Genomic DNA, 27,015 nt, shown 5'->3' with positions numbered 1-27,015 from the left:
TACAAAGTGTAATAAAACATTTTAATATACTGCTTAAAATTTATACTGCTAGGGAGAAAAATGTAATATTTGTGGTAAAGACTTCATATAAAAAGTGTAGGTTGTATTGTAGTAAGACTCAAGCACAAAGGTCTGTCTAGGCCAGTGTCCTGTTCCCCATGAACCGAGGATGCATGGGGAAAACAGTTTATTAAGAAGGATGACACAGAGTGACATCTGACCAGGATGCTCTTGGAGACTCTCAAATTGCATGGCTCCTGCAATTCCTGCACCGGAAGAGGCATCACCTCATTTAATAGGCCTAATGATTCTTTTTTCCATGAATACTTAGTGGTTTTTTTAACTCAGTGTAAACTTTCAGTATCCATAACATTTCATTGCAAGAATGGTCACAGCCTAAATTTACACTGTGTAAAGAGCCACTTCTGCTAATTTTGCATCTGCCTTATAGTAATTTACTTTGATATGCCCTAAACAGTGGACTGTTATTCATCCTTTCATTGTTCAGAAACTCTCAACTTTAGCCAGAGTATTTAATACAACATCATATTAAAAATGTTGATCACTTCCCTGAAGTATTCAGGGCATAATATAATTGTCCATATACTATCTATATAGTTAATAAAAAGTGTGCAGTATAACATCAAAATTTTAAATGCATGTTTTTGCTCTAATATTAAGTAACTGTTGCTACGGTATGTTATTTTCTGCCAGTTTTGCTATGCAGAATTACAGCGTGGCATTGCTGATCAAAGACATTGCTTTTTTCTAAAGAACATTTTTAAATAAAATATGTATCTGGGTTGATGATTTGTCACAGCTGAGACAGCACTGTTTGAAAAGAACAACAATATTAAGTTTGATAGAAATGGTGATGGGCTTTTAACTACAAATACACTGCCAAGCTGTGTGGCAGTTCTGCATAATACATTTAAAAAAAAAAAATTTCAGATAGCTTAATTTAGTCCGTTTGTTGTCAGGCTTTATCATTTGTGGGAAGTTGGGGTTATTTTATTTTTCCTAGCTCAATAATTCTTGACTTGTCTGTTATAAAAATCAAAATAGTTTTTCTCCATTGTAGATGTTATCTAGCTATGCAAACTAAAACATTGTCTTTGAATAAAAACTTTTTCCAAGTAACTTATATCTTGTTTGAGTTTTCATATGAGTTTCCAATTAGAGTAGGAAGACCAAACAATGTAAATGTTGTTATGATAAGCAGATGGGTGCTTTAAAAGGCAGCAAAATATAAACTGAATGAGGAGCTTTGATATTAAACAGTGTGCTGTCGAGAGTGCCATTTAATTTACTTGTTAATAGTGGGAATTCAGACGGGCAATTTTTGATTTACTTTTCCGTTCTTGAAAAGAAATGGAAAGTTGTGATTTGATTAACCTAGCTTATTTTCAGGCTTTAAATTAGGTTAAATTAAAAATGGGAAGATTAATTTCCTTCAAAGCTGCTGAATAAACTGTTTTAATTAAACACTTCTTTGATAATTAGATATATTTAAATTTGATTTCTGCTGATTATTATTGTGGTTGTAATTTGTTACCTTGAAGTAGTGTTCATACTTTCTATGAAGTAAGGCATTTTAACTGTGTCATTTCTTGCACTGAAATGGAGAACATTTAACTGGAAATAGGTTTCATTTTAAGAATATGTGTTGTGATACAGCTGTGGAAAGATAATCCTATTATAGATACTGTTGAATATGAGAACACTCTATTACAAATACATATTTACCTTTTTATTAAGTAGATCTTTAGCGCCTTCTATCCTGTTTATAATTTGTTCAATTTGAACCAGCAAAGCTGTAAGTCCAGTCAAGAAATTAATTTTTAATGCAACTCACTTTAGCCCATGTAATGGCATGGTTTTGACTTGCTGTGTTCTGGTGTGCCATCATCAGATGCAGCTTTGACTTGGTTTATTCCTCTTCATATGTCTTCGTAGTTCGCGTTGTCTCTTCTTGATTACAGTTTGCCTAAAAGGTTGATGTTGGCCCTTTGTATTCTTATTCAGTCCATACATGTTGTTATTTTTTGAAAACTTCACTGCATTCTTGTTATTACACAGACTTTGCCCAAATTTGCTACAGGCTTATGTCTGCTTACAGTATGTTTACTTCCCTTTCCTAATTGCACTAAATGGCATGCCAGTAAAATAGAACAGAAATGTCAAGTATTTGATACTGTGAAGGAAAGCAAACTGGCTGCCCTTTATTTTCTTTAGCTTGTCTCTTAATGAGCAGAGTGGTAATTTGTAGAGAATGAATGAAGTGACTGTTTTGGCTTGCTTTTCCTTGAGGAGAGATTTGGGATCTTTTTATAAAGGTATCTGCAAGGATCAGCCATCGAATAACTCTTGATAGTGCTTTTGATTATATTTTTGTCCAATAGGCCATATTATACGAACGAGTTAACTTGTCCAATCCTAAAATTTTGTTGGTATTTTATGGCATTTAAAATAGCATTTTTAAACATTTTTCTTTCTGTTTTAATATGTAATATGTTGTCTATTGGTGAATTAAGCTAAAGTATTACAGGAACACTGCTTTCTGAGTTGTTGTTCGCAAGTAACTTCAAAATAGTTCATTTTGCTCTGCTTTGTTTACAGTTCTAATTGTATGCTGTTGCATTTCTAAGATATGCTTTATTGAAAAAAATTAACATTAAATAAGAAGGAAAACTTAATTTAGGCTTTAACTTGGAGCTGTACAGAGGACATGAAGTTAAAAATAAATACATTTGAAATGGTTCTTTTTTGCAGAAAAATGTATTGAGACACACGTGAGCTACTTCTGTGAACAGAGTAATATTTGCCAGGCTGTTTATTGATCATGATAGTGAAGCATTAATGTAGCAATTATCTCAGTAATAAGTGGTTATGCGTTAAAAGCTTTCTGACAACTTGATGTATGACTTTGGCATTAACTGGCTTCTGGTTGATTTTGAAGAAGCTTACATCTGATTAAATGTGCCTGCTTGCATGAAGCAGAGCCTCAGACTTTATGTAAATCTGTAGTCTGCCACTTCCTGCGATTGCTGAATCCGGCAGGCTGGGAAATAGACGTGCTGTTGAGAACGCCTTATTTTCAGAAGCATTATATATTCTGCTCACAGTGTTTGCTGAGTAGGAGCTGTAGCTAAAAATAACTAAAATGAATTTCTCTGTCCCTCTTTCTCTCTTTCTCACTGCAGGATGACGTAGCTTTGCCAAGGATTTATCAGCTAAGCAGAAAATGAGCTTAACATCCTGGTTTTTAGTGAGCAGTGGAGGCACCCGCCATAGGCTGCCACGAGAGATGATTTTTGTTGGAAGAGATGACTGTGAGCTGATGTTACAGGTAATTGCATCAGCCTTCCATGGCAACAGTTCATATTTTTGACTTAATGCACCAGTTTTATATTTCTTTTGAAAATTAAATTTACCAGATGTTATGGGCCAATAGTTTTGATTAATCTTTTGTATTTGTAGGAAAAAGTTAGTTTAAATATATTGCCATTAACCATACAATTACTGTCAAAATGTAAAAGATCACATTTCCTTCATATAAAATATACACTGAAAATAATGCAAGAATAGAAGATGAAATAACTTTTGCAGTATGGTCAGCAAAGTAGACTGTGTTGCATAATACGTGATAATGCTAAATGTACTAGATGCTTTTGAAAAGAGCTTTCTTTTTCTGTAATTTGTAATCTAACTTAATCACATGATTTGACATAACTCTGTATCCCCATGTCCTGATCTCCTTGCACAAAGACAAATGAAATTAGTGAAGAAGAGTATTTCTGTATCTCTGAGGAATTTGAATGACTCAGTCTCAGTAATGGTGTTGGGGAATTGTAAAAATAAAGCAAGTCTACTTGAAAGAGTTTGGTATTTGGTAGCTTAGCTTTCAAGATCACTGTGTGGAACTTCCTGAAGTGCATAATTATATTGTTATGTAGCCGTACTGGCTTCATTCAGTTTTAGCAAAACTTAAGTTGGTATGCACTTGGCCTTACCAAAATTTTAGCCCTTTGTGTTTCTTCTATCTAGTATATTTATTTTTGAATGATTAATGGTAATATTTTGGGAGGTTCTTCTTAGATTCTTGCCTTTGCTTACTGTAGAACTCTTAAAAGGTTTGAAATTCAAAACAAATGTTGTAGACAACTTGCTACCACTCAATAAAATACTGTTCTGTATTCTTTGTTCCCAAGAGTTATAGTCAGCTGTTAATGGCCACATTAGAATCTTCCTTGCAAATAAATGCCCAGAAACCTGTTCTGATGTATATAACTCTTAATATAATCTCCACTAAGTTGTCTCTCAACCTCAGAAGGCATCCAAAAGGTTTACTTGTGATGGAAATACTTTGTCCTGTTAGGAAGTGAGTGTAAATACTCTTAATTCCCTCTCTACAACAGGCAGTATGAGGTCTGGGTGATTTATGAGGGAAATAGAAACAAAGCAAAGCACACCTGATTCCTATCCAGAGGAGTATAATCTGAGTGCAGTTTTATTTTACCGCTAGCTTGATGTAATGTGGTGTTGTCTGTGAAAGAGGAAGTTCTTTCCTCCTGCCCTCTCCCATGTGACATCACTGGCACGCACCCTATTCTGTTATATGCTGGTTTGGGATGTTAGAATAGAGTTGCGACTTGCTACAATGTGACTGGTTATCTTCAAACTTTGTATTAAAATCCATGCATGTATATTTTCACCTGATGATTTTTATACAAAAGAATAATTATAATTTTAAGTTAATTGCAAGAGCTAGTTTTTATTGCTCTAAATTTAAGAATCCTGTTCTGTATGAAATTAGAGCTATAGATTTCTCCTTTAGAAGGTAGAAGTGGAACTCATTTCTTAAAGACACTGATTTCTCAGCCTCTATAGTATATCTGTTAATTGATTTGCTTTGTTTATCTACTGTTTCTAAATATTCCTATCTCTACTGCAGCACAATACTTCTGTCATACTTTTTAGCCATATAACAGTCACTCAGATTGGCTGCCTGCAAGTCAAGCTGGTGCCAGGCCAGCCTTGGATCCACTCAAGTTTCCTTTCAAGGAAACCATTTGTAGATAGTACTTTGTACTTGATATACACTGTAGCAAAGTCTTACTTAGCTGAGGCGAAAATACTAAGAATTCTCTGTCTGATAGGTATGTGGCTTCCTGAATGGTTAACTATCTTGATTAATGACCTGAGTTTTGTCCGGCATGATTGTCTACCTTGTCTTGCCTAAGTGGAAGATTTGAAACAGTCAGTCATAGGAAGCTTTTTTTTTAGTTTTATATGTTTGCAACTGGATCGAGTTCCTTGCTGAATGTCATTTACTGTCAATTTTGCCATAGCTGATGGATTTGCGTTAGGTTTTTTCCTTACACTATATATGCATATATGATTTGTTGTGCTTTGCAGTTGTCTCATTAGTAAATTAGTTAGGTTTTAATGGTTGGGGTCTGTGGTCAATCAGTCTTTAGTGAAGCTTGATACTTGAGCATTTACTGCTTAGTGTTACAATACTTCAGTTGTCATCACCTCCAAGAGTAGCTGTCCCTTTAATTAGTATTTTGATTACGTTCTAATTGTTTATAAACATAATTTGCTGTAAATTGACTTCAGAGTTAGTAAAAAGAATCAAGGGTCCTTGTGATTTTTCAAGGATATTCTATTTAGCCAGTGTTAGGCCTGCATTCCAGCACGATTATCACACCATGTACGGCTAAAGGGGGAGGAACCCACCAAAGTAAAAGCTGATAATGCATTCTTGTTCTGTATGTATAGTTCTTTGTGTGGGACCTTCCCTTCCACTCTTGACAATTTGGTTGTTCTGTTAGTGCAAAGCATGTGGACAGCGCACGAGAAAGAAAGTGGAAAAATTTATGCTTTCTGTCAAGACATTATGGATTTTATAAAAGCCTCATAAAAAACATTTCAACTCTGTGTATTTCATAGGATTATACTTCAGTTGTGCACCTAACCATTATTATTTTAATAGAGGTTTTGCTCAAGTCTAGGGATATAGATTTGCTTTTAGCTGGGTTATTTTGTAAATATACTCAAACATAGCATGCACTGTTTGTGTTTAGCTAGCTGCTCCAATGCATAACTTTGCTTGTGGATAAATACTACTCTTTTGCCTTCTTTCGCCATTCCATTTAGAAAACTTTTTGAATCTTGGTGGTGGAACCATCTCTGAGGTGAAATATTCCACATTATTAATAATATCCAAATTTGGGGGAAAAAAACCCTCTTATTTTCTCTGTTCTGAACATTTTTAAGTAGTAGTCTGGGTTGGACTGAGAGTCTTAGTCTGAGGTAATGCCAGCTATAGATCTATTTTAACTGAGGACTGAGTTTTCCTCTTGATATTTGTACAGCTCTTAGTGCAGTTATTCTGTGATTTTAATTATTCATGTAGTCAGTTATGCATCTTATCAAGAGTAATTTTGGTAGTACTCGTACTCGAAGACTGCAGTAACAAATCAGAAGAAGAAATGCCGTTTCAAAGATGTGCACAATATTTAGACTTGTAAAGACCATATGTGATGAATAAAAATTTGCCCAGTTGTATGTGAGTAGTCTAAGCCTGATACATCTTCAGACAGGAAAGCCATAATGTTCTGCAGAATTTCAGCTGACATTCTAAAAACCACAGACTTGAGTAATCATTTTTACCATTTCAGAAGATGTGATAAATACTCTGAGGCTCTAAGGATTTTTTTTTTTTACATGTCATTTCCATTTTAACTTATTTTTAATAGGAAGTGGCATGTGAACATAAAATAATTGATTACTAAACCAATATATATTTGAATAACATAACATACTTGAAAAATATTCAGAAATTCTTCTTATAACCTAGGTAAAGATAGGCTAACTCTTGTACATGCACAGTTGCATTACTTGAATATGAAAAAGTATAATCTCTATTTGACATTGTAGGCTCAGCAGAACACCCAAATCAGCAACACTGGTTTTATTGAGATAGCTAGTTTTCACTTGAGGAAAGTTTACTAAATCAGAATGAAATAAGCTTTGCTGGTATATCAACATCCACAGTTAAGAAACTTTACTGATGTAGTATACTAGTATAGCTTTTAATGACATAGAGCTTGTTGTTCATTTGTCTGTCTTTTACTTGATTTCCCCTCCAGTATATTCTCCCCACACCCCACCCTTCAAGGCTCTACAGCAAACTGACTAAAATAAGAAGTCTAGAAATAACATAGTAAGTGTAAGCAGAAGAGGACTGATTTTACTTCTTTGAGAAAAAGAGAAGCAGTCAGAAGATGACATGGCAAGGAAGAATAAGGAAGTAAATTAAACAGAAGGAAGGAAAATAGTATGAACAAGTCTCAAGAGATCAAGAAGGAATGAGCTGTTAAATGTGGGATTCTGAGAAGACAGAGCAACCCGCAAACAGAAGGATGCAAACATGAAATTTTTCCTAATACTAACAAGCAGGTTCTGTGCACTCTACCACTCTGAAAATACATGGCAAAGAGCTTTTCAGAACTAAGTGAGGGGGTGGAGGGGGGAGGAGAAGGACAATAGGAAAAACAGTATATTCACGTCTTTAAGAGCTGAGGTTGCATGGGCTGATGCCTTAAACTGGCTAGTGCACTCATAACCTGGGGCCCTTTGAACTGGCAGGCTACCAGTGCTGATGTAGAAAGAAGCACAGAGTCTCGGGCAGAAATCTGCACCTCTCAGTGTTGTATAGGCCCGGGGCCTGCTTCAGGACCATCCCAAGTCACAAACAAGTTGCATGGCAAGGATGGCAGAAGCAAGCTGAGACTGAAGAAGAAATTTGGTGCTGTACAGTCGTGTCAGGACGCTGCATTAACAGTTACCACTCAAGCAGACTTAAGAGCAAGTGTGTGCAGCTGAGGAAGAGGAGCTGTGGGCCACATCCAGTTGGGAACTTTCCTAGCTGTCAAAGTGCTGACAATGTGTGTGTGTGAAGGAAGCATGCTTCCAACCCACTTCTTCCTGTCTCCACGTCGGCACCTCGTGCTGCAAGCACTTAGCTACGGGCAAGCACAAAAAGAGGCATTTGGCTGTTAGGGCACTGGTGCCCTATTTGCTCTGTTGTATTCTCAGAGGAAATAGTAACAGGGACTGCTCCAGATCTGCAGCTGGCATTTGGTCATGAAGTAAAGAATAAAAAAAGTGCTGAAGGGTTTGAGGAAGGACTGGCAAAAGAAAAAGTCAGAACTGATGGGAATAGCAATTTGGGGAACAGTCAGACATTTAGTGATGATGTTATAGCTAATTTGTTAGGAAGTTGAGATAAAGAGAAACAATTTATTTCCTTGTTTATGTGCTAAGAATCCTGCTAAACAAACTGGAGGATTTACTGATGCGTGACAGAAAGCCAGATATTTCAGAGAGAACAGCGGTACAATGGAATAATATTCATGTTTTGAAAGATGCATGTAGTCAAGGAGAGCTAGAAATAAAGGTGAAATTGATGTTGAATAAAATGTCAGTGGTATTCTAGCCAGCTGCAAAAAAAAAAAAAAATCTTTGGATAAAATATCAGTGGACTTAACTTATAATTAGATTTGGGGAAACATTAAGAAAATAATTCTTCTTAATTAATCTGAGAATTCTGCTATGGGCATGCAGGGCCAGAACTGGATATGGTTAGAGATCTAGTTTTTTCATATATGGACTAATTTTTTGGATATACTTTGAGAAATGTGTTATGAGGAAAGCATATAATCATATTACTTTAAGAAATACCATCATTGATGCTATCTTGATCTGTTTTTGAAATACCTTATCTTATTTTGCATTGATTTTAATCTTTTTAATATTTTAGTCAAGAAGTGTGGACAAGCAACATGCTGTACTTAACTATGATGCCTCTACAGATGAACACTTGGTGAAGGATTTGGGCAGCTTAAATGGGGTAAGTTTACAACAGTACCAGGTAGCTCCCCATAGTCTTTTTTTCTTCTTTTTTTCCTTTTTTTTCTTTTTTCTTTTTTTTCTTTTTTTCTTTTTTTCTTTTTTTCTTTTTTTCTTTTTTCTTTTTTCTTTTTTTTCTTTTTTTCTTTTTTTCTTTTTTCTTTTTTTTTTCTTTTTTTCTTTTTTTCTTTTTTTCTTTTTTCTTTTTTCTTTTTTCTTTTTTCTTTTTTCTTTTTTCTTTTTTCTTTTTTCTTTTTTCTTTTTTCTTTTTTTCTTTTTTTCTTTTTTTCTTTTTTTCTTTTTTTCTTTTTTTCTTTTTTTCTTTTTTTCTTTTTTCTTTTTTTCTTTTTTTCTTTTTTCTTTTTTTCTTTTTTTCTTTTTTTCTTTTTTTCTTTTTTTCTTTTTTTCTTTTTTTTCTTTTTTTTCTTTTTTTTCTTTTTTTTCTTTTTTTTCTTTTTTTCTTTTTTTCTTTTTTTCTTTTTTTCTTTTTTTCTTTTTTTTCTTTTTTTTTCTTTTTTTTCTTTTTTTTCAGCAAGAGCAGAGTGATTTAATTAGTGTTCATGAATATCTTTTCAACTCAGGTGTTAAAATGGTGAGAACATTTAAAGGGAAAACTTGGTTTCTTGAGTTTTTTCCACCGAACATTAATTAAAGGGCTGCAGCAAAAGGTTCCATTAATAAGAGGGCCTTGGCAAAAGTAAAAACCTCAGAAAATTCTTCTGTATTTCAGAAATGTAGAAACAGAAAACCTTGACTTGAGTAATTGATGATATGCTAACAGATGGTATTTTAATGTCTAAAATTTGGTAGTGGGAGGAGCATATCCTTGGCAGGAAATGGATTTATATTTCATATGCTATTCATTTTTCTCCTTGTTTCATACAGAAAGAATGTTAAATAGTACTTTCTATGTGAGAACTGATTTAAGCATGCAATAATCATGTTGCGTGTCAACTTAATTTCTTTTGTTTTTTCTTCTTCAGTATCTTTTTTTTGTCAAAATGTCTATGAATAAAGTAGAAATGTTGGGTTACTGCAAACAATCTACTATAGAAAAAATGTGAAATTCTCATGAGCAAAATGAATTTTCAAATGATATTTTACATTTTAAGGCTTTTCTAGGGATTACATATGCAACATTCTGGGTAAGCGTCACCTTTTATAAATGTTTTAAATATTATAGTAGACTTAAAAACTTAGTGACTTTGTCATATTTTCGTAGCCCTTTAGATGCTGCTTTATGACCTCTTTATAGATGGTAGTTATGGTCTGTGTTTTATATAACTTTTAAACGTTTGGCTGTGTCATAACTGTGTACAGGATAAAATTGTCAGTTCATCTAATACTTATTCATTACATGTGGCTTTCTGAATATTAATATAAATCAGTATTGCCAAATGTTTAAAAAATATAAAATAAAGAACAAATCTCAAGTTTTTCTCTGTTACCATTGACTTCAGTTTTGGTGTTTGATCTGGAAGTGCATTTAAAAAAAAAAAAAGCCAGTTAGTCTGCCTTTATTAGTTTTTCAATATTTTAAGATCTAAACCTTAAAATGCATGCAACTCAGCCTTCCAGTAGAATCAGAGTCCCAAGTGTATCTGAAACCAGAAGGGTTATATCCTTTGAATAGTTGTGTACGTATGAGAACTTTGATGCTTAAATATTTAATATATCTCATATTTTGTAAGTCAATGCACTGTGTCAAGGCAATGATTGAAAATAAATTCAGGTCAGAGTAATTTCTTGCTGAGTCACTTTATTTTTTTCTCTGATCCTATGTTTCTCCTGTACTCCTGCCTCAGTAGGCATTCCTCCTTATATTTGTTGCCTTGCTACAAAGTTTGAATTTAATAAAAATATACATTACAAGAACTTCATTTGATTCCTTTATTTCTCTCTGTTAAAGACCTTTCAGTTTTTTGCTTCACCTGATTGGATTCTTCCTCATGTTTGATGTGTCAGTTGCTCTGTAGCTGTTTACCCAGAGACATCAAAGGAGCCGTTTCTTCTCACAGTTTTGCGATGGGGCATATTAAGTCTTAGGAGTGTAGGCCTTGCTCTTCATCTTTTCAGGGCTTCTGTTCCTATCTGCTTTTTTCTATGCTTTTATAATATACCTCAGCCCATCTGGTTTCAGATCTAAAGGGGAAACACATCATTTTGTAACACCATACTTCAGTCAGCTTGTGCAGGAGAACAATATATGCAATGTCCTTGTACTCTGCAATGAATTAGTAACTAGGTGGTAATTTTTTTCAGTCCAGTTATAAGTTTCAGTGTTAACCACATGTATCATGTATATTGTCCTACAGAAATACAGTGCTTTAAAGAATGATTTTTTTCAAAGGAGGAGAAAGATGTATTCAAAATGACAGGAACATGAAATGGTGGTGGGCGAGGAGGAAGAGAAACAGGAGGGGGAAACAAGCAAGCAAACAAAACCCCCAGAAACCCAGTTTTTAGACCAGTATTCTTTATTTTTTAATTTTTAACTTTAACTTTTTGGATGGTTAGCTTTCCATGACTAGCTCATAGCATAATTCAGCTAGCTTCTGTGTGCAAAAGCTGGAAGCCAGTTTTGGAAAGTGATATCTGGTGTTGGCATCAGGGAGAGAGTTACCGAATGTAGTAGTATCTGTGCAAACCAAAAGAAATAGATAACTAAATAAGATACTTTGCTTTCTGCTGTGGCTCTAAAGCCCTAGTTGTTTGTGGAAGAATTAATTGCTCTCTTCCTAAAGAAAATGATAGCTGAATTCTACAAACAGTTTCTTAGACCCTGAACTTTTTTTCACTATATTAGGTTATCTTGCAACACAAATAAGATGTTCCAAAATGTGTCAGATTCTCTCTTTTCTGTGTTTACTAACCTGTTACTTTTTTCTGAAAGATCTGTGGTAAAGTGACATTCTGCTTCTGAAGACATCCAACTCCCTGCCCCCCCCCCCCCTTTTTAATCTTTCCAAGGTGTGTGTGTGTATGCTAGTTTGCTTCATTCCTTTATCTAACTGTCTTCTCTTATCTTTTCCTCCTGGCACATTCTTTAATTTTTGAAGAATTTTGAAATCAACATTGAGAGTTCATTTCTCTCCTTGGTCACTGATTCTAGAGTGCCATGTTGTCCCTAATCTTGATGGGTATTTTTTGTTAGCATTGCAACTGATGTTTTCAAGGGACACCTCTACTTACTTGAGTACTCATTTTCCTCATTGGATTCGGTAAAACATCTTAAATCCCACCTGACTTCTGAGGATCCAGATTCTTTAGACTTTTTTCTTACTCAGTCATCTTTCCAGAGTGGCAGCTTATTTTTATGCTTCCATCAGTTTCTGGTGAAGGACATAATACAGAGGGGCCCCCTGTCCCCACGGTCTTTCACATGCCAGTAGAGGCCGTTGGGTGGACCGAGGTACCCCATGACTTAGCCTATTGGCAAACTATCTCTTCTAATGAGAATTTACAGGAGAAGCAGGTCCCAGCATGTTTTTCTGCAGACAACTACTGCGCACAAATCATCCTGTCAGTCTTGGAGGAATACAGTGACTACCACAAACTTAGGAGGAAGATGGCTTTATTCCTCAGCATCTTTACGGAAGTGGAGCAGAAAATCAGTTCTGAGTTTCTAGACGTGTTGCGAGCAACTTTGTTACATTGTCGCGATGTGGGGAATTTTTGTTTGCTTGTTTTTAATCCAGCCAGCCTCCTTTGATAAATAACTTTATATTTGGTCTCAAAGAAGACAGATAGCTATACCAATTTTTCTGTCAAGGTTTCAAGTCATTTTTAAAGCTTTTTTTTTTTTTTAAGCTTTTTTTCCCAAGTTTATTGTTGGAGGCTCTGAAACACAAAAGGTCAAAGCAGAATGTAGAATATATTTGTCTGTGGGAGTTGAGGGCCAGCTTGTAGTTTCTTTGAAGATATTTTAGTTCTTAATGTAGTGAACACAAATTTGTGTTTTGTAGTGGTGAGTTAGAAGTATTCATAATTCTACAAGGCCATGGCATATAAGGAAGTCCAGAATTTCACTAAAGACAGCCTTTTATGCTCTCTGGTTTAAAAAAAAAAAAAAAAAAAAAAGAGAGAGTAACAAAACAAAAACAACCTCTCAGGATTTCTGCCTTCTTTGAAAGATGCTTGAACAACATTTAAATTGAGTGAACCATAAAGAGAGAATATGGACATCAGTAATATCCTAGATAAGTTCTCCCTTGAATGCAGGCATGAGGATTTCTGCATCAGCTTCTACCCATTCTCAATTTGCCTGCTTTTGTCAAGAGCAAACATTTATTTTAGGTATTCACAGTTAGTCCAATTTCTTTTGAGAACAGATGTATACTTTTCTCAGTATGCAGGGTAACTCCATTCCTGGGATAAGGCACCTTTAGCCCACTGGAGATGCTTCAGGGTTTAGGGGGAGATGGTTACTACCAATACATAGGGCTCTCTTTTGCATTCCATGAGCCCAAATAATTTTACCAGGTGAGCAGTGATTGTGGTTGATGCCTTCTTGCCTGAATATTCTTGTATCTGTGTGGTTGATTCACAGTCAATTAAGTGAAGAAGTGACAGCAGTTTTCACTCTGGACTTTGTACATCTGCATTTGAAAATAAAAGTAAATTTTCCTCAGATTCACATAAAGTACAAGTTCTGTTTCTAGAAGGTAATTACTTGTCCTGGTCATTCCTTCTCATCTTCTAATTTATACTAAAAAAATTAAGGAATTCATCTTTTCTGAAGAAAAAAACTCATAGTTACTAAGATATAATCCATTTAATCAACTTCAACAATATTCAGACTGTGTTTTCCCATATTTTGCTTTGTCACCTCAAAAACATACCAACAAAAGTGTCCCCAAAACTCAGGCTTAAGCATCAATGGCCCTGTATTCTTTTCAGGGATATTTGCAGAATAGTTAAGTTCTTGTCATTGTCCTTTCACATATTTGCTTTAGGATGGGGTTGCAGAATCCTCAGCCAACCTTGTGAGGGCTTAAAAAAACCTAGAGAGAGGCAACTCTGCTATTTGAAGAGCAAAGCTTGGAAATCACCTGAATATACATAAACCTATATATGCTGGTTTAAAGAGGAAAAGGATTGTTCATTTTCCTAGTAACTGAATTTTCAAGAGGTTATGTAATACATTCCAAAGCCTATGTTGGAATTTTAAAACTCCAGTGGCAAAGTAACTGAGGCTTGATTGTTTTATGCTATCGATTCAGTCACCAGGATGTCTGTAAAACTGCATGCACCATTTACAGAGTTTTCTGGCTTGAGTATACTGCATGCACGTGAATTTCAGAACTCGGTGACCTGGAATAAAAATGCATATGTATGTATGTATTTTGTGGTTCACCAAAATTCAGGCTGGCTCAGTGAATCCCTGGAGGATATTCTTTGCATGAGTTTTGCTCTGGGTTCTCACAAACTTAGTGGCATGAATGTGTCTAAAGTACCAGTGAAAGTGCCATGCCAGTAAATAGCTATTTCTGTAATTCTTATTTCTTACAGAAGGTATTTTCTATGATGCAGATGAACAATTTTATAAATAATGAGATGAAAAAACACTTTTTATTTAGGGGGAAAAAATAAAACAGAAGATCCCTTTACTGTTTTGGGAAAGGATCGCATTTCTGTGTTTCCAGACTTCATCCAGTTCTAGATTTAGATGAACAAAACAAGCATTCAAAGATTCAGATTCTTGGCTTGCTTAATTATTAAAGGGTTTTTTTTTTGGTATCCTCCTGACTTCAGAGTGCTTCAAAAATGACACATTTCAGCTGTGCCATTCCTTAGAAAAATTTACACACTGTTGTAAAATTCTGAAATTTGAAGTAGTATGATCCTGTAGGATTGTGATATTTTGAGTCCCTAAAACTGACACAAACCATACCAGTTGCCTTTCAGAAAGGCACTCTAAATATTTAATCTCCTATCTGTAGCATTAATGTGTAGTCTTTGGAAAAAGTAAAAATGAGCAAGAAGCTGTAAATTTTTTTTAATGTAGAGGGAATACTACCTCTGATAAATAATTCATAAAATAACGTAACAATCTCATATGAGCTAAGCCATAAATATTTTATTTGCGTTGAATTTGCCCTAAACTCAGGCTTCATTTTAGACTTTAAAAGAGGATGGAGGAAGTAACACCAAACAACAGGAGACTGGTCACATGTAATTGATTATTCATATTTTTTGAAAAGGAAGATGCTACATTCAGATAAGTCGAAATGTTACATTCCTTAGCCGTAAGCAGAGAGGGAGGGTTTCAAGAAAGCCAGGGCAAATGTAGGAGAGAGAAGCTAAGAGTGTAAATTTTAGCTCCTCAATGCAGATTTGAATTCAGCCCTTAAGGAATAATTTGAGGCCAGATGCTGGTGTGCTGAGTTCTTCTCAGCTCATACTGTGCACAGATTCTAAAGGATCCACAGCTCTGAAAGCAGATCAAATGTTACGTAGAGTTACATTTACTGTTTATTTTTCTTTGTAGCATGAGCTTCAGTTTTGTATTGTGAGCTTAATCTCTTGTTCTGCTAGAGAAAATTTACCATGTGGTGACCCTTTAAATTTCCCTATCACTGAGTGAATTCAGATGAGGCTGACTTAATAATACAGCATCTTCTCTGACGGTAACAAAGTCAGTTTAAGAAATAATTCATTTCCCACATAAGACTCTCCAAATTAGGTTGAATCTCTAAGAGCAATGGTATGACTCAGGATGAGCGTAAAGCTTAATTTGACAGCTGTTACTGGGAGGGGGCAGGTTCTGGGAGAAGCCTCTCCTTGGAGGTTTCAGCTGCCCTTCCAATGGCAAAAGGCAAGCTGTGAAAAGAACACTCTCGGCTTCTGACAGCTCCTGCAACTCCTACCTTCCTGTGTTATAATCATCTTTGATTTCTGATGTCTGAAGTCACCAGATGAGCCTTCAATTTATGAAGATGATGTTAGTAAACTGAACTGTTTACTTGGCACTGAGGGCTTTCTTTCCTAAAACTGTAAATCTGAATGTAAAGATGCAGATCAGTTCCAATGCAGGAATACGCTTTTTTCCCCCCATTTGTTGCAGTGGCTCATGTCAGTTTTAGCATGTTTTATGGCAATTTTCTAGAATTTTCCTTTTCCTTCAATAATCTAACTTCAAGCCCATTTTAAATTCAGTATCTTCATTTATTTTTTCCTCACAGAGCTGTAATTATTTTCTAAGTCTTCCGAATTATCTTTCAGAGATCCATTTTGATTTGAACATGTGTTATTCCTCCTCCTTCTGTAATTATGCATTGTCTGTATCTCAAGTGTACTCTCAAAGTTTCTATGAGCATCTTTTTGTAAGTTCCCTGTCAGTTTTATCTGTTAGGATTAATTTGGACCTTCAAATCTGAGTGGTTGGTAATTTTTATTGCCTTTAATAACCAACTGATATGGCTGGTGAAATTGAGCAGACTGTTAGGTTTTTTAAATCCTTTTCAGATCACTGAGAGCTTGACTGATTATTTTCAACTGTATTTCCAATAGCGATATGAAGAGAGAGAGGATTGCTTATCTGTATAGTAACTGAATTTTCAAGAGTTACTGTCAGTACTGTGAAATTTGCTCTGCTTTGCTGCTACCTGGTTTAATAAAATATATTATTTCTGCTTACAGATGTTATGCCTATATTCTCAGACCATCCCAGTAACAGCAAAATACATATACATTTTTAATGAATTTAATGGCCTCTCCAAGGACAGTTCTTGCCCACCTTTCCAGAGTCACACCACACTGAACTCTTAATCAGTGCTAATTGGACTTGTTTGCATGCAAAGACATGGTCCATATTTGCTTTCCTTTATGTCTTTGGAGAATGTTTACAAATGTTGAACTGCCTTGCTACTCAGATGTCCAGTGTTAAATGCTGTATAAATGTGATGATAAATCAATCATGATAGCCAATTGGGATTGAAAAAGCAAACTACAAGAAAATAACGGGGAGGACAGACTAATATGAAGTAGCAGTAAGCAACAATTCCATTAAATATGCTTAAGAAGATTAGATTGGTAAGAAGCTTTTCACGGCCAGTGTGATCCTAGCAACTGGTTTAATGGACTGGTGTGGTACCTTCCTTTTGAAATATTTTGTGAAACAAGTAATATTTTAAAATTATAGTTGAATTCCCCAGTGAACCACTGGTAGTAAATGTGCAGTGCTGAAAACTTTCTTGTAAAATTAGTTTAGTGATTGTCATTTTATTATTTTGGAGTTTAACAGTGTCTTTTTCTGTCCTCATTTATTTTTGTAGACATTTGTGAATGATGTGAGGATTCCAGAACAAACATACATCACCCTGAAGTTAGAAGATAAATTGAGATTTGGATATGATATCCTTGTCATAAAAATGCATAATGTCCTTGTACATGCTTTTCTTGTTAAAAGTGTAGTTACATTAAGTAGAAACTTTTCATACTATTTAGGGGAAGGAATGCTGAAATATTTATTTTTCACTTTACTACAAAAATGCCCATGCTAGAGAAAATTGCAGTTTTTAGAATACTATAGCCAGGGGCTAAAAGGAATGGACAAAAGAAGCTTCCAAGAAAAGGAATGATCAGGAGAAGAGTTCTAAATGCTTTGGATATTGCAAGTACAATGTTCGGAGTAAGGTATTAGCTCTCTATACACCTTCATATTTTGTGCACTTATATGAAATGCTATGCGGCTACTCTTCGCTAGTATACAATAAGCAATAGAGTCTTCTGACTGGCACGTTGAAGGAAATTAGGACAAGACCAGTAGAACTCCAGAAAATGTTGCAACAGGAACAATATTTCATAATCTCTAAGTGTTTATTCTAAAAGAAGTGTTAAATGTTTTTAAAAAGTAACACTGACTATTTAAAATATGTATCTGGAATTGCCAAAAAAAAATCCCAGGAAGACAGCTAGCAGAGAGTGATGAACACAGCTGCATTTTCCATTCTTGTGTTTGGTAGAGGAATAGTGTGAATATTGTAGACGATGTGTATTCTTGAATACTGAATTGTGAGGAGGTAAGTCAACTATACCTGAAGCTCAAATGAATCCTGCCAGTGCATACTCTTCTTTGTGATATCCAGTGAAAGGACAAGAGGTGATGGACACAAACTGAAAGAAAGAAGTTCCATTTAAACATAAGAAAAAACTTTTATGGTGAGGGTGGTTGAACACTGGAACAAGTTGCATAGAAAAATATCCTTGGAGATGCTTCAAACCCGACTGAATGAGCAACCTACTCAAGCGGACCTTGCTTTGAGCAGGAGGATTAGTCTAGATGATTTCCAGAGGTCCTTTCCAACATATATTATTCTGCGATTCTGTGATCCACAGAATATTAAGCTCATAAGGTGAGGTATGTTTCAGTTGTTTAAGTATATTAAATGAAAAACAATTAATGAGATTTTTCTATACCTGTTGTATACTTTGATTAGAAGTCATTATAATATATTTCTTTGTTTTTCACCACAAAAAAAAGTGACTTCTAGTTGCTATTTCAAACCTTCCTTCATCCCTTGCTGTACTGTACCTGACTTATTATAACTTCTGTGTTGCAAGGAATCATTACTTTCCTTTGGGGCAAATATGCAAATTCTTGTACTAAATATGATTGTTTAAAACCAACTTTTTGGTTTGCTACATGTAGCAAAGATTACAAGTAATTATTAAGAAAACTAACAAATGTAAGAGAACCTGTATTATAACAACATTAAGGTATCTATTCAGTGTTCTTTTTACAAATAGTAAATAATTGTATCCTGCATTTGCTTTGACAAATAAATGTCATGGGACATGCTAGTTGTAACAGTGATATATTTGTAAAACAAGTGTCATTGTTCCAGTGGCAGAACTGACTGCAAACTGTTGCCTTTCTGTAAAATTCTCTTGTAAATTGAGAAATCTTTCAAGTATTTTCCTTAGCATTTCCTACATACTAATCTTTTTACTGTTGTCAGAGGAGAAATGAGAGTCCCTGAAGAAGCACTTAAGGTAACAACATGCAGTTCTAAGATGCTCTTCTGTCCTCATCTGTGTAGCTATTGTTAATGTTTACACAGGGTTTTTTCATTCTTTGAGGTTTTTTCCTTTATTCATATAGCATGAAAAATTTACAAGCCAGCTCCAGTTATCCCAAAAATCCTCAGAGGCAGAAGGATCGAAGCCAGCCAGCTCCAGAAATTCTGAGTCCAAGGTAACTGACTCTGCAGCTGAAGTGCACCACAAAACTACAGAAGCACTGAAATCTGAAGAGAAATCAATGGGTAAGGTGCATATTTGCTGCAGAAGCACACCGACTTGTAAAGGATATTCATTTGCTTTCCTAGGGTGTTTGTGAAATTATATTAATGCAAAAACTTCATGTAAATGAGATTTTTAAAATATTTAAATGTAATTAATAAATAATTTTGAATTGACTTTCTAACTTTGGTTAGCATCTAGATATGAGAAAACTTGTAAATGGACCTTTTAGCAGCCTTTCAGAGTTGTTTATTTCTATTCTCTTCCTAAAATTGCAATTTTTAGCCTTTATGGCAGTAAAGTAATGTTAATTGTAGTTTAACTGAAAATACTTGTTTGTAAACAATATTCAAATTTTTCCACCAGCACACTCAAACGTCTTCTCATTCTTATGGTTTTGTTTCTGAGGAGCTTTTTTTTTTTGTTGTGTAGCTATTAGTATTCATTGTTGGATGCATAACAGTAAAACCTAGGTGTCCTAATATGTTAAAAAAAATGGTAGAAGTATAGAACAAGTGATGTTCTGTATCCCAGATAGTTCCATGCCTATTTTATGTGTTTATATATATATATTTATACATACATACATAAATACATATACTGCTTCAGTCTTGTTTCAAAATCATCTTTTGTATTTATATAATACATTACGTTGGCTTTGCCATAGGTGTCTTAATTCCAGTGTGAGGCTTGCTAAAGTTTATTTTTCATTTCTGAATTATTTGATCATAAAAGCTTGTTGTGTTATCTACTACAGGAAATAACCAAAAGAACGAGACAAGAATCGAGTATCGTTTCTTTCCTATATGGAGCTGACTGAGTCTGATACTTTAGTCTAAGGGTGTATGATTGCTTGAGTTTACTCTATTCTTCTGGAATGCTTGCTTCAAATAATTCTCTCTCTCCCCCTTTAGGAACATATAGGACAGTGCGTTATAAGTAATTAAGCTGTTTGTTTTGTTGGTTAATCTAGAATTCTATTAAGGGTGCATAAAGCCTATCCAGTACTTCAGTATTCCTACTCAATGTGCCCCTTCAGCATTCAGCTCCTCTTAAATTTTCCTAACATAGCACATTTTTTCCCCCTCTGTCTTGTCTTTTGTCTTTACTTCTCCAAAAAATAACAGTCAAAGTTAATGATAGGGGTTTGTATGTGCAACTTAGAAGCTTTTAGGGGATTGATTCTCTCACTGTTGCTGTGTATTGTTGTTTACTATTGCTAAGTCAGTACACAAGCATCAGCCATCACAGTTTTTAAAAACAATTTAGTATTGACTAAAGTAGAACACTGTTTAAAAAAATAAAAATAAAGGTAATTGATATCTTCAGATCATACTGAAACTTTTGAAGTGGCTATCAAATTATATGTAATCTTTTGAATTGCAAGGAATAAAACATTGTAAATAAAAATGTTGACATTAATCATAGTCAAAGTAATGGACGAGTTGCTACCCGGACTTGACCAGAGCATGTTATCACTTTATATTTAAAGACTTTATACAGTCTCTTCAGAACATCTGTGTGATGCTAAAATAGCTAAATCTCAGTAGGATGGAAGTATTCTCTTAGGAGATCAGGTCAGAACTAATCCAGTCAATTTTTCATCTAGGTAGAAAGCTTTTTTTCTTTTTTTCCTTTTTTTCTCTTATTTAATCATTGCGCTGAAATGTGTTTAATCATGTATAGGCTTTGTATATAACAAATACACATTCTTTTCATTGTGCTATAATTTAACTATTGCCTGTTAAAAAGGGTGGTTGCACTAACTAGTATTTTACAGTAGATAACTTTTGGGACACTATAGTAGCTGTCAGCTATCTGGAATCTTGGCAACATTGCAAAATTTGATCAGTTTTTCTTGTGGTGAGTTCAGATTTCAGTGAAAGGTCAATGCATGTAAAAGTGAGAATGTTTTCACAGAAATAGTAGCAGACAGCTTTTAGGAATGTGCTGCAATTCTGATGATTCAGGCTGAAATCAGAAAATAATGTTTACAGATATTTCAGGTAACCATAAGAAATGTCAGCTGCCTTTTGCATAAATGTTTATGCCAAAAGTTTTGATCAGGTCATTAGTAAGCCTTTATATTTAGAACCCAGATCACTTATCCAGCCTCTAAGTTGGTTTTGTATTTGAGCAAATGCATACAAGCAATCTACTACAACTTCCAGGAGAAAAGATCTGAGTAAAGCACTTTCCATTACTGTCATTTGAATCTAAGTATCACAACTAAACGGAAGAGAAACTTTGTGTGCTTTGGGCTGTTTCTATAGATCTTTCTGCCATGCCGCGTGGTACACCTTTGTATGGACAGCCAGCCTGGTGGGGGGATGATGAAGCTGATGAAAAAAGTGGTTGTAAGCCAGATAGCAAACATGAAGAAAAAATGCATGAAACAGGGGCTTCTGGTAAGTCTGTCTTCTCATTTTGTGAGTTTATTGCTTTTTACTAAAGAATATATTTTGGAAATTTCATAGCTTGCATAAGTAAAAGCATATTAAAATTCAATTTGTTTAAAAAAAAAAATCCTATAAGAAATTGTATACACTTCCAGAGACCAATTTCAGACATGTTATATTGGTTTTTAGCATATAATTAATTATGAATTAATATAGAGAGCGAAGTTACCAGAACCAGTCTCTCTCATATATCAGTTTAAATCATATCTGGCATTTCATATACTCAAAACTAGGGTTTGCAGTGGAACATTAGAAAAAAAATAAATGATAGTATTTTATTTTTGTATTTGACTCTCAGCTATATATGATATCTGTGCTAACGTTCTCTCTTGTAATTTGTTACTGCTGCATTAGTATTTCATATTCATGCAATAAACATTTGTATAGTCAGGTGTTAAACTGGTAATGTTTATTTCCAGACCATACAGGTTTTTTAGTTAGCTTGTTTTTTTACAATGTGTGTGGCCAAAATTTAAATCTGAATGTCTATAATTAGGCTCCTAACTCTATCATCAGGCCTATAAATAAAATGACTATTTTTCCAATACAGAGAATAGCTTCAAAACTTAGTGAAATTAGGATAAAATTCAACCCATCTTTGGTTAGCTGTTTTAATATGAATTCAAGGCCCAACAGTTTGAAGTTTGGAATTTTTTTAAAATGCTTGAACTGGAGTGGGGGTTCTCTCTTCTTGTAATAGTAGTTGACTTGATTGTCATGACTCCTGTTTTGGAGGAATTGGAGTAAACTCTCAAAAAGTGAAAATAAACTAAAATAACTCTGCAATGCAATGAAGTCGACATCCTTGGAGTTAAGTTAACATTTTGTCTTAGCCTTTAATGACTTTTTCATGTTAGTCTAAAGTCCTCATAACTTGGCCAGTAATGGAAGTCCCTTAAGATTTGGGCTAGTAGAGAGAAACCAGGTGAAGGCATTCAAAATGGTGACAGTTTTTATGGAGCTAAAACAACTTTGTCCTGTACGAAACAACTGTATTACAAAGCAGTAAAATTATAGGACACTTTCTTGACTTTTTGCTAGAAAATAATATACACACTGTGAGCAGAATACGTTATTGTGCACTCTTATGCAGGCTCTGCAAATTCAGGTTTAATGTTCTATATTAGGCATGTCTGGCTCTACAATTGTGCAACTCAAATCTTCTCTAGAAATCTGTTCTTTGAATTGTAGCATTTTTAAGGAAGACCAAAGCATTTTGTCCTTAATGGCAATAATAGTAAGAGACAATGACTGCCGTGTATTGTTTCACTTCCATTTTTCTTAACGTGCCTATATTATCAGTTACAAAGAAAAAGGAGTGAGTCCTTGCCTTCAAGTAATGCCACTGATGGACTTGTTAGCCAAATGTATCTCCTTACTTTCCAGATTAGAGGAAGCATTAAGTATTGGCTATGAAACCTGTGACTTGATGTCTTGCTGTATATTTCAAGACAGGAATGGAAAAGCCTCTGGTATCTGTTTTTATTGCATAGAGGTTAACATCTATTGCTTAGATGCAAACCAATACAACAAAAACAGTTTTGTGATAAAGGTTTTTATATTTGCTTGTATGTACATACACTGGTTTAATTTTAAAGCATGCATGTTTTTTGCACTCATTAAATACAGGACTATTAAAAAGTGATATCCTGATGTCTGTGATTTTGATGTAATAGCATTAACAAAGTAAAACACAAGATTCTTTTCCAGTTTGTCTACTAACATGCCTATTCTTGTTTTTTAATCATAATTTTAAATTGCTTTTTCAGAAGCAATATTGCATTATATAGTTTACATGCTAGTGTATTTATTTCACCAAGAGAATTTTCAGAAAGTTATCAGTACTTCTGCCTTGTTTCCTGAGTTCAGAGAAAAATAAGATGCCAATCTCCTCTTAAACTAAGTAATCAATGAAATGCAGTCTATTTTAGTAGTACATGCAAATAAGTCTATTCAAGACAGAACTTCAGTAGTGGGGATGTGTGTTTGACATGCTTCATCTTAGTGAGGTTCATCATAAGGTGAATGACGAATGGAGAAGGCACTAATATTTTCTAGGGAATTTAGTTGGTTTTGTTTGTTTTCCATATATATAAAGACATTAGGGCCTGGAGCCTTCCAAGCCAATACACCATTTTTATTTTTTTAATTGTGCAACATATGTTAGGAATCTTCTTTGTTTATGTCATTGTTACTTAATCATGACTATATCTCCTACAAGTAGAATTAATCTAAATAAAATGCAGGAATAGCTTCTATTTCCCTAAACTGAAGGACTAATAAATCTACAAAAACAGAGTTCAGTTTGAGTAAGCTCAGTTTGAACAAAGGCTTATGTGGAATCTTATACAAAGATACTGCCCTGAAAAAAAAAAAAAACCTGTCACGTTTTGAAAAATAATTTTGGAGGATGTGGATTTAAAAATCTCATGCATAGAGAAGTGGGGGTTTTTTTTCAGTCCCTTGATCTCTAAATAGACGTTAGTCATATGTTTCTACTAATCTGACTCTTGGAGATGATTTTTAGCAGTTCTGGCAGAAAGTCTGAGAGACCAGATAGAGGTGATATTTTCCTTTTTGTATTCTTTTCTTCAATACCAGAACACTAAATATAATGTCTGGGTAGAAATGTGCAAAAAAAAAAAAAAAATCCTAAATGTTTTCATACCATTAAAGTAAATACATAAACTTTTCAGGCCCCTTTGGCCTACCGTTACTTCCCATGAAAACTTTGTTAATTTTCAACACATCAGTATGTGTTTTCTTAATGTACTTAGGTCCTGTAACATAGGTGAATATAATAATTGGAAATCAGTGTAAAGAACCACTTTATAATGAAAGGAAATCTCAAACTTTACAAAAATTTCATGCTTGGGTATTTTCGAACTAAAAATTGAACTTTGTAATCTGCCAAAGATATTCAAGATAGATGAGGTTATTTCCTCTTTTGTGTGCTCAAATTATATTATTGAAAGTATTTAATACATCAGATTGAAACATGCTTTCCAACTGTCTAAAAAATAAGTAACTTACAGATGAATTTACTTATGTAAATTCTTTAAACTTTTTGTTTAGTAACTTGAATTCATAAGTCTTGATACCTTTTTAACTAATCCTATGAAGAGTCTGCTTCATGCTTTAGTGATCTGGTACATGATTATTCATTGAATAGAAAAGATGACATGAATTATAAGAGATGGGGCAAGGTTTAATGAGGAGATTCAAATGGGAGATTTGTTTCTGCTAAGCCAACTATAGACAATTAGTCCTTACAGTCTCAAGTTAATAAGATTATTTCAATATTACTGTCTCCCTATCTCTACGGAAACTCACTAATGGAAATTCTTCACAAAGAGCAGAAGGACTGGAAGATTTAAAAAAAACAAAAACAAAAACCAAAAAACCACCTTTCTGCTTTTCCAGAGACTGGTATTGCTCTAATTTTATTATTCATGGTACATTAGATAGTATTAAAATGGATTGTTGCATATACACCTATGCTGTAACTTTATACTGCCTATGCTGCAGCTATTAAATCAAAGTAGAGTGTTTATTTACTCTAGCTTTACATGTTAGTAGCAAGCTTGCTGGGTGTGTAATTATTTTTGTTGCCCTGTGCTACATTCTTACTTCCTGGAAAAACAAAAACTGTATTTTCTGCTGATCTTAGTAGTAGATGTAGAACTTTACATCATTAATTTCTTTACCAGAAACCTAAGAAAAGAGATGAATCATGATTTGTAAACAGAATTTAAGAATCTGAAGTCCTTTTTGTCTTTAGCACAAAGCATTTTTGAATTACAACATTGCCAAACAATTTATCACATGAAATGTTTCTCAGATTTTAGAAAAAAGTATCATTCTAAGGTAAAACAGGCTGACTGATATTATAAAAGGACGCGCACGCGCGCACGCGCACACACACACACACACACACACACACACACACACACACACGCGTATGAAATCATTGAAATTAACGTTCAAGTTCTTAACTTGTTTTAGAGCTTTGCTGAGTTGTGCCCTGCAATACATGCAAGTGCTGCATATGTACGACTTGCTATGCAAAACTGTAGAAGTGAATGTGCACAGTATGTCACAGGATGCTTACAGAACTTTTTAGAACCATAACTTGAAAATGTTTAAGTAAAACCTGTTTTACTCTTTTTTAACCCCTTTAAAGCACTCAGTTAAATTATTTATTGTGAGAAGTGCAGATTTTATATAATACAATTTTGATACCATTTGATAAAACAAGTTAAAATAACATTAAAAGACAAAAATGATTGTATTTAATATTCAGTAAGCCATTATCAATGCTGTTTGTATTTATCCTGATGCACAATTTCCTTCAGCATGACAGATGACTTTTTATAAGAGGATTTCAAAAGTAAGGCTGTTTTATGGGTCATTGTTCATAACACTTAGAAACCTGTCAGGAATTACATTTAGAACTTCAGTGGGAAATTTTCTAAAGGTAATTTAGATCAGGATCTAAAACAATTTTCAATTTATTATGATGATTAATTATGGTTTGTCTAGAAATGCAAGTACTTTAGTTGAAAAACAGTATTTTTAGGTAACTAAAACTGATTTGTATGTTGGATATTTTTAACTGATTTCTAAGAATTTCTCTTATTTGGATGGAAATTACTTTATATTTGTAATTCAATTTCTAATTTACTTAGATAAATTCACTGTCACGATTTAGGTTCAAACAATGTTATAGCACCAATTTTAAAAATATCAGAATTAAATACTGTGCAGATCATTATAGTATAAAAAGTTGATTTCAAATGCTAAATTTGTTGTAGGAATCTCATCACCTGCTGTATTAGCCTGTCTTCTTTTGAGGGAGCATTCAAACTAATATCTTGTTTAATTACAAGTTTTATGAGTTATATAAAATCATAGGTTTGAAGCTTTGAATCTGAATACAACCATGGGAAAGAAATAACGTGTAGATGAGCTTGGTAGCTTGGTCCCTGGTGGATTTAGTGTCCTGTTTAATAATAGTATTGCATACTGTAAGGATCTTGGCTAAAGATTTGACCTTAGCAGAGCTTGGTCCATTCCAGCTTGTTAGCTGAATGAAAGAGAAGGAGAATGACATGGTAGTTCATGTGAAATACAGTAGCTGCAACGTATGACTTTCATTTATTTCTGTATGTTCTGGGTCTAAACATAGAAGCTATTTTAATGAACTTTGCGTCAGTAAAATGGATTCATTCTTTAATGCTCTCCTACTCTCAAAAGTGTTTTCAGGATGGGGACTAAAATGGCATTCAGTTTCCCAGAGAATGGAGTAGTGAGTTGCTATTGCAGTGCCTAAAAACCACCTAACAGAGATGAGATACTCAAAATACAGAAGGTTCTTCTGTACAGGCTGGTT

General features: G+C 34.2%; 1 protein-coding gene across 11 annotated transcripts in view; it reads left to right on the top strand.

The window, feature by feature from the left end:
* CEP170 (centrosomal protein 170) overlaps positions 1-27,015 on the top strand; it is a 110,229-nt gene that overhangs the window by 22,998 nt on the left and 60,216 nt on the right. For all 11 annotated transcript variants that reach the window (XM_064509387.1, XM_064509385.1, XM_064509386.1 and 8 more), the window contains 6 exons: positions 3,204-3,349; positions 8,831-8,920; positions 17,196-17,277; positions 18,860-18,915; positions 19,025-19,187; positions 21,438-21,572. In XM_064509387.1, coding sequence (XP_064365457.1) covers positions 3,245-3,349; positions 8,831-8,920; positions 17,196-17,277; positions 18,860-18,915; positions 19,025-19,187; positions 21,438-21,572 — 631 coding nt within the window. In that variant the 5' untranslated portion in view covers positions 3,204-3,244. The remainder of the gene's footprint in view (positions 1-3,203; positions 3,350-8,830; positions 8,921-17,195; positions 17,278-18,859; positions 18,916-19,024; positions 19,188-21,437; positions 21,573-27,015) is intronic.

Source organism: Dromaius novaehollandiae, chromosome 3 (genome assembly GCF_036370855.1).
Source record: "Dromaius novaehollandiae isolate bDroNov1 chromosome 3, bDroNov1.hap1, whole genome shotgun sequence".
Lineage (NCBI taxonomy): Eukaryota > Metazoa > Chordata > Aves > Casuariiformes > Dromaiidae > Dromaius > Dromaius novaehollandiae.
This window is presented reverse-complemented; position numbering and strand designations above follow the sequence as displayed.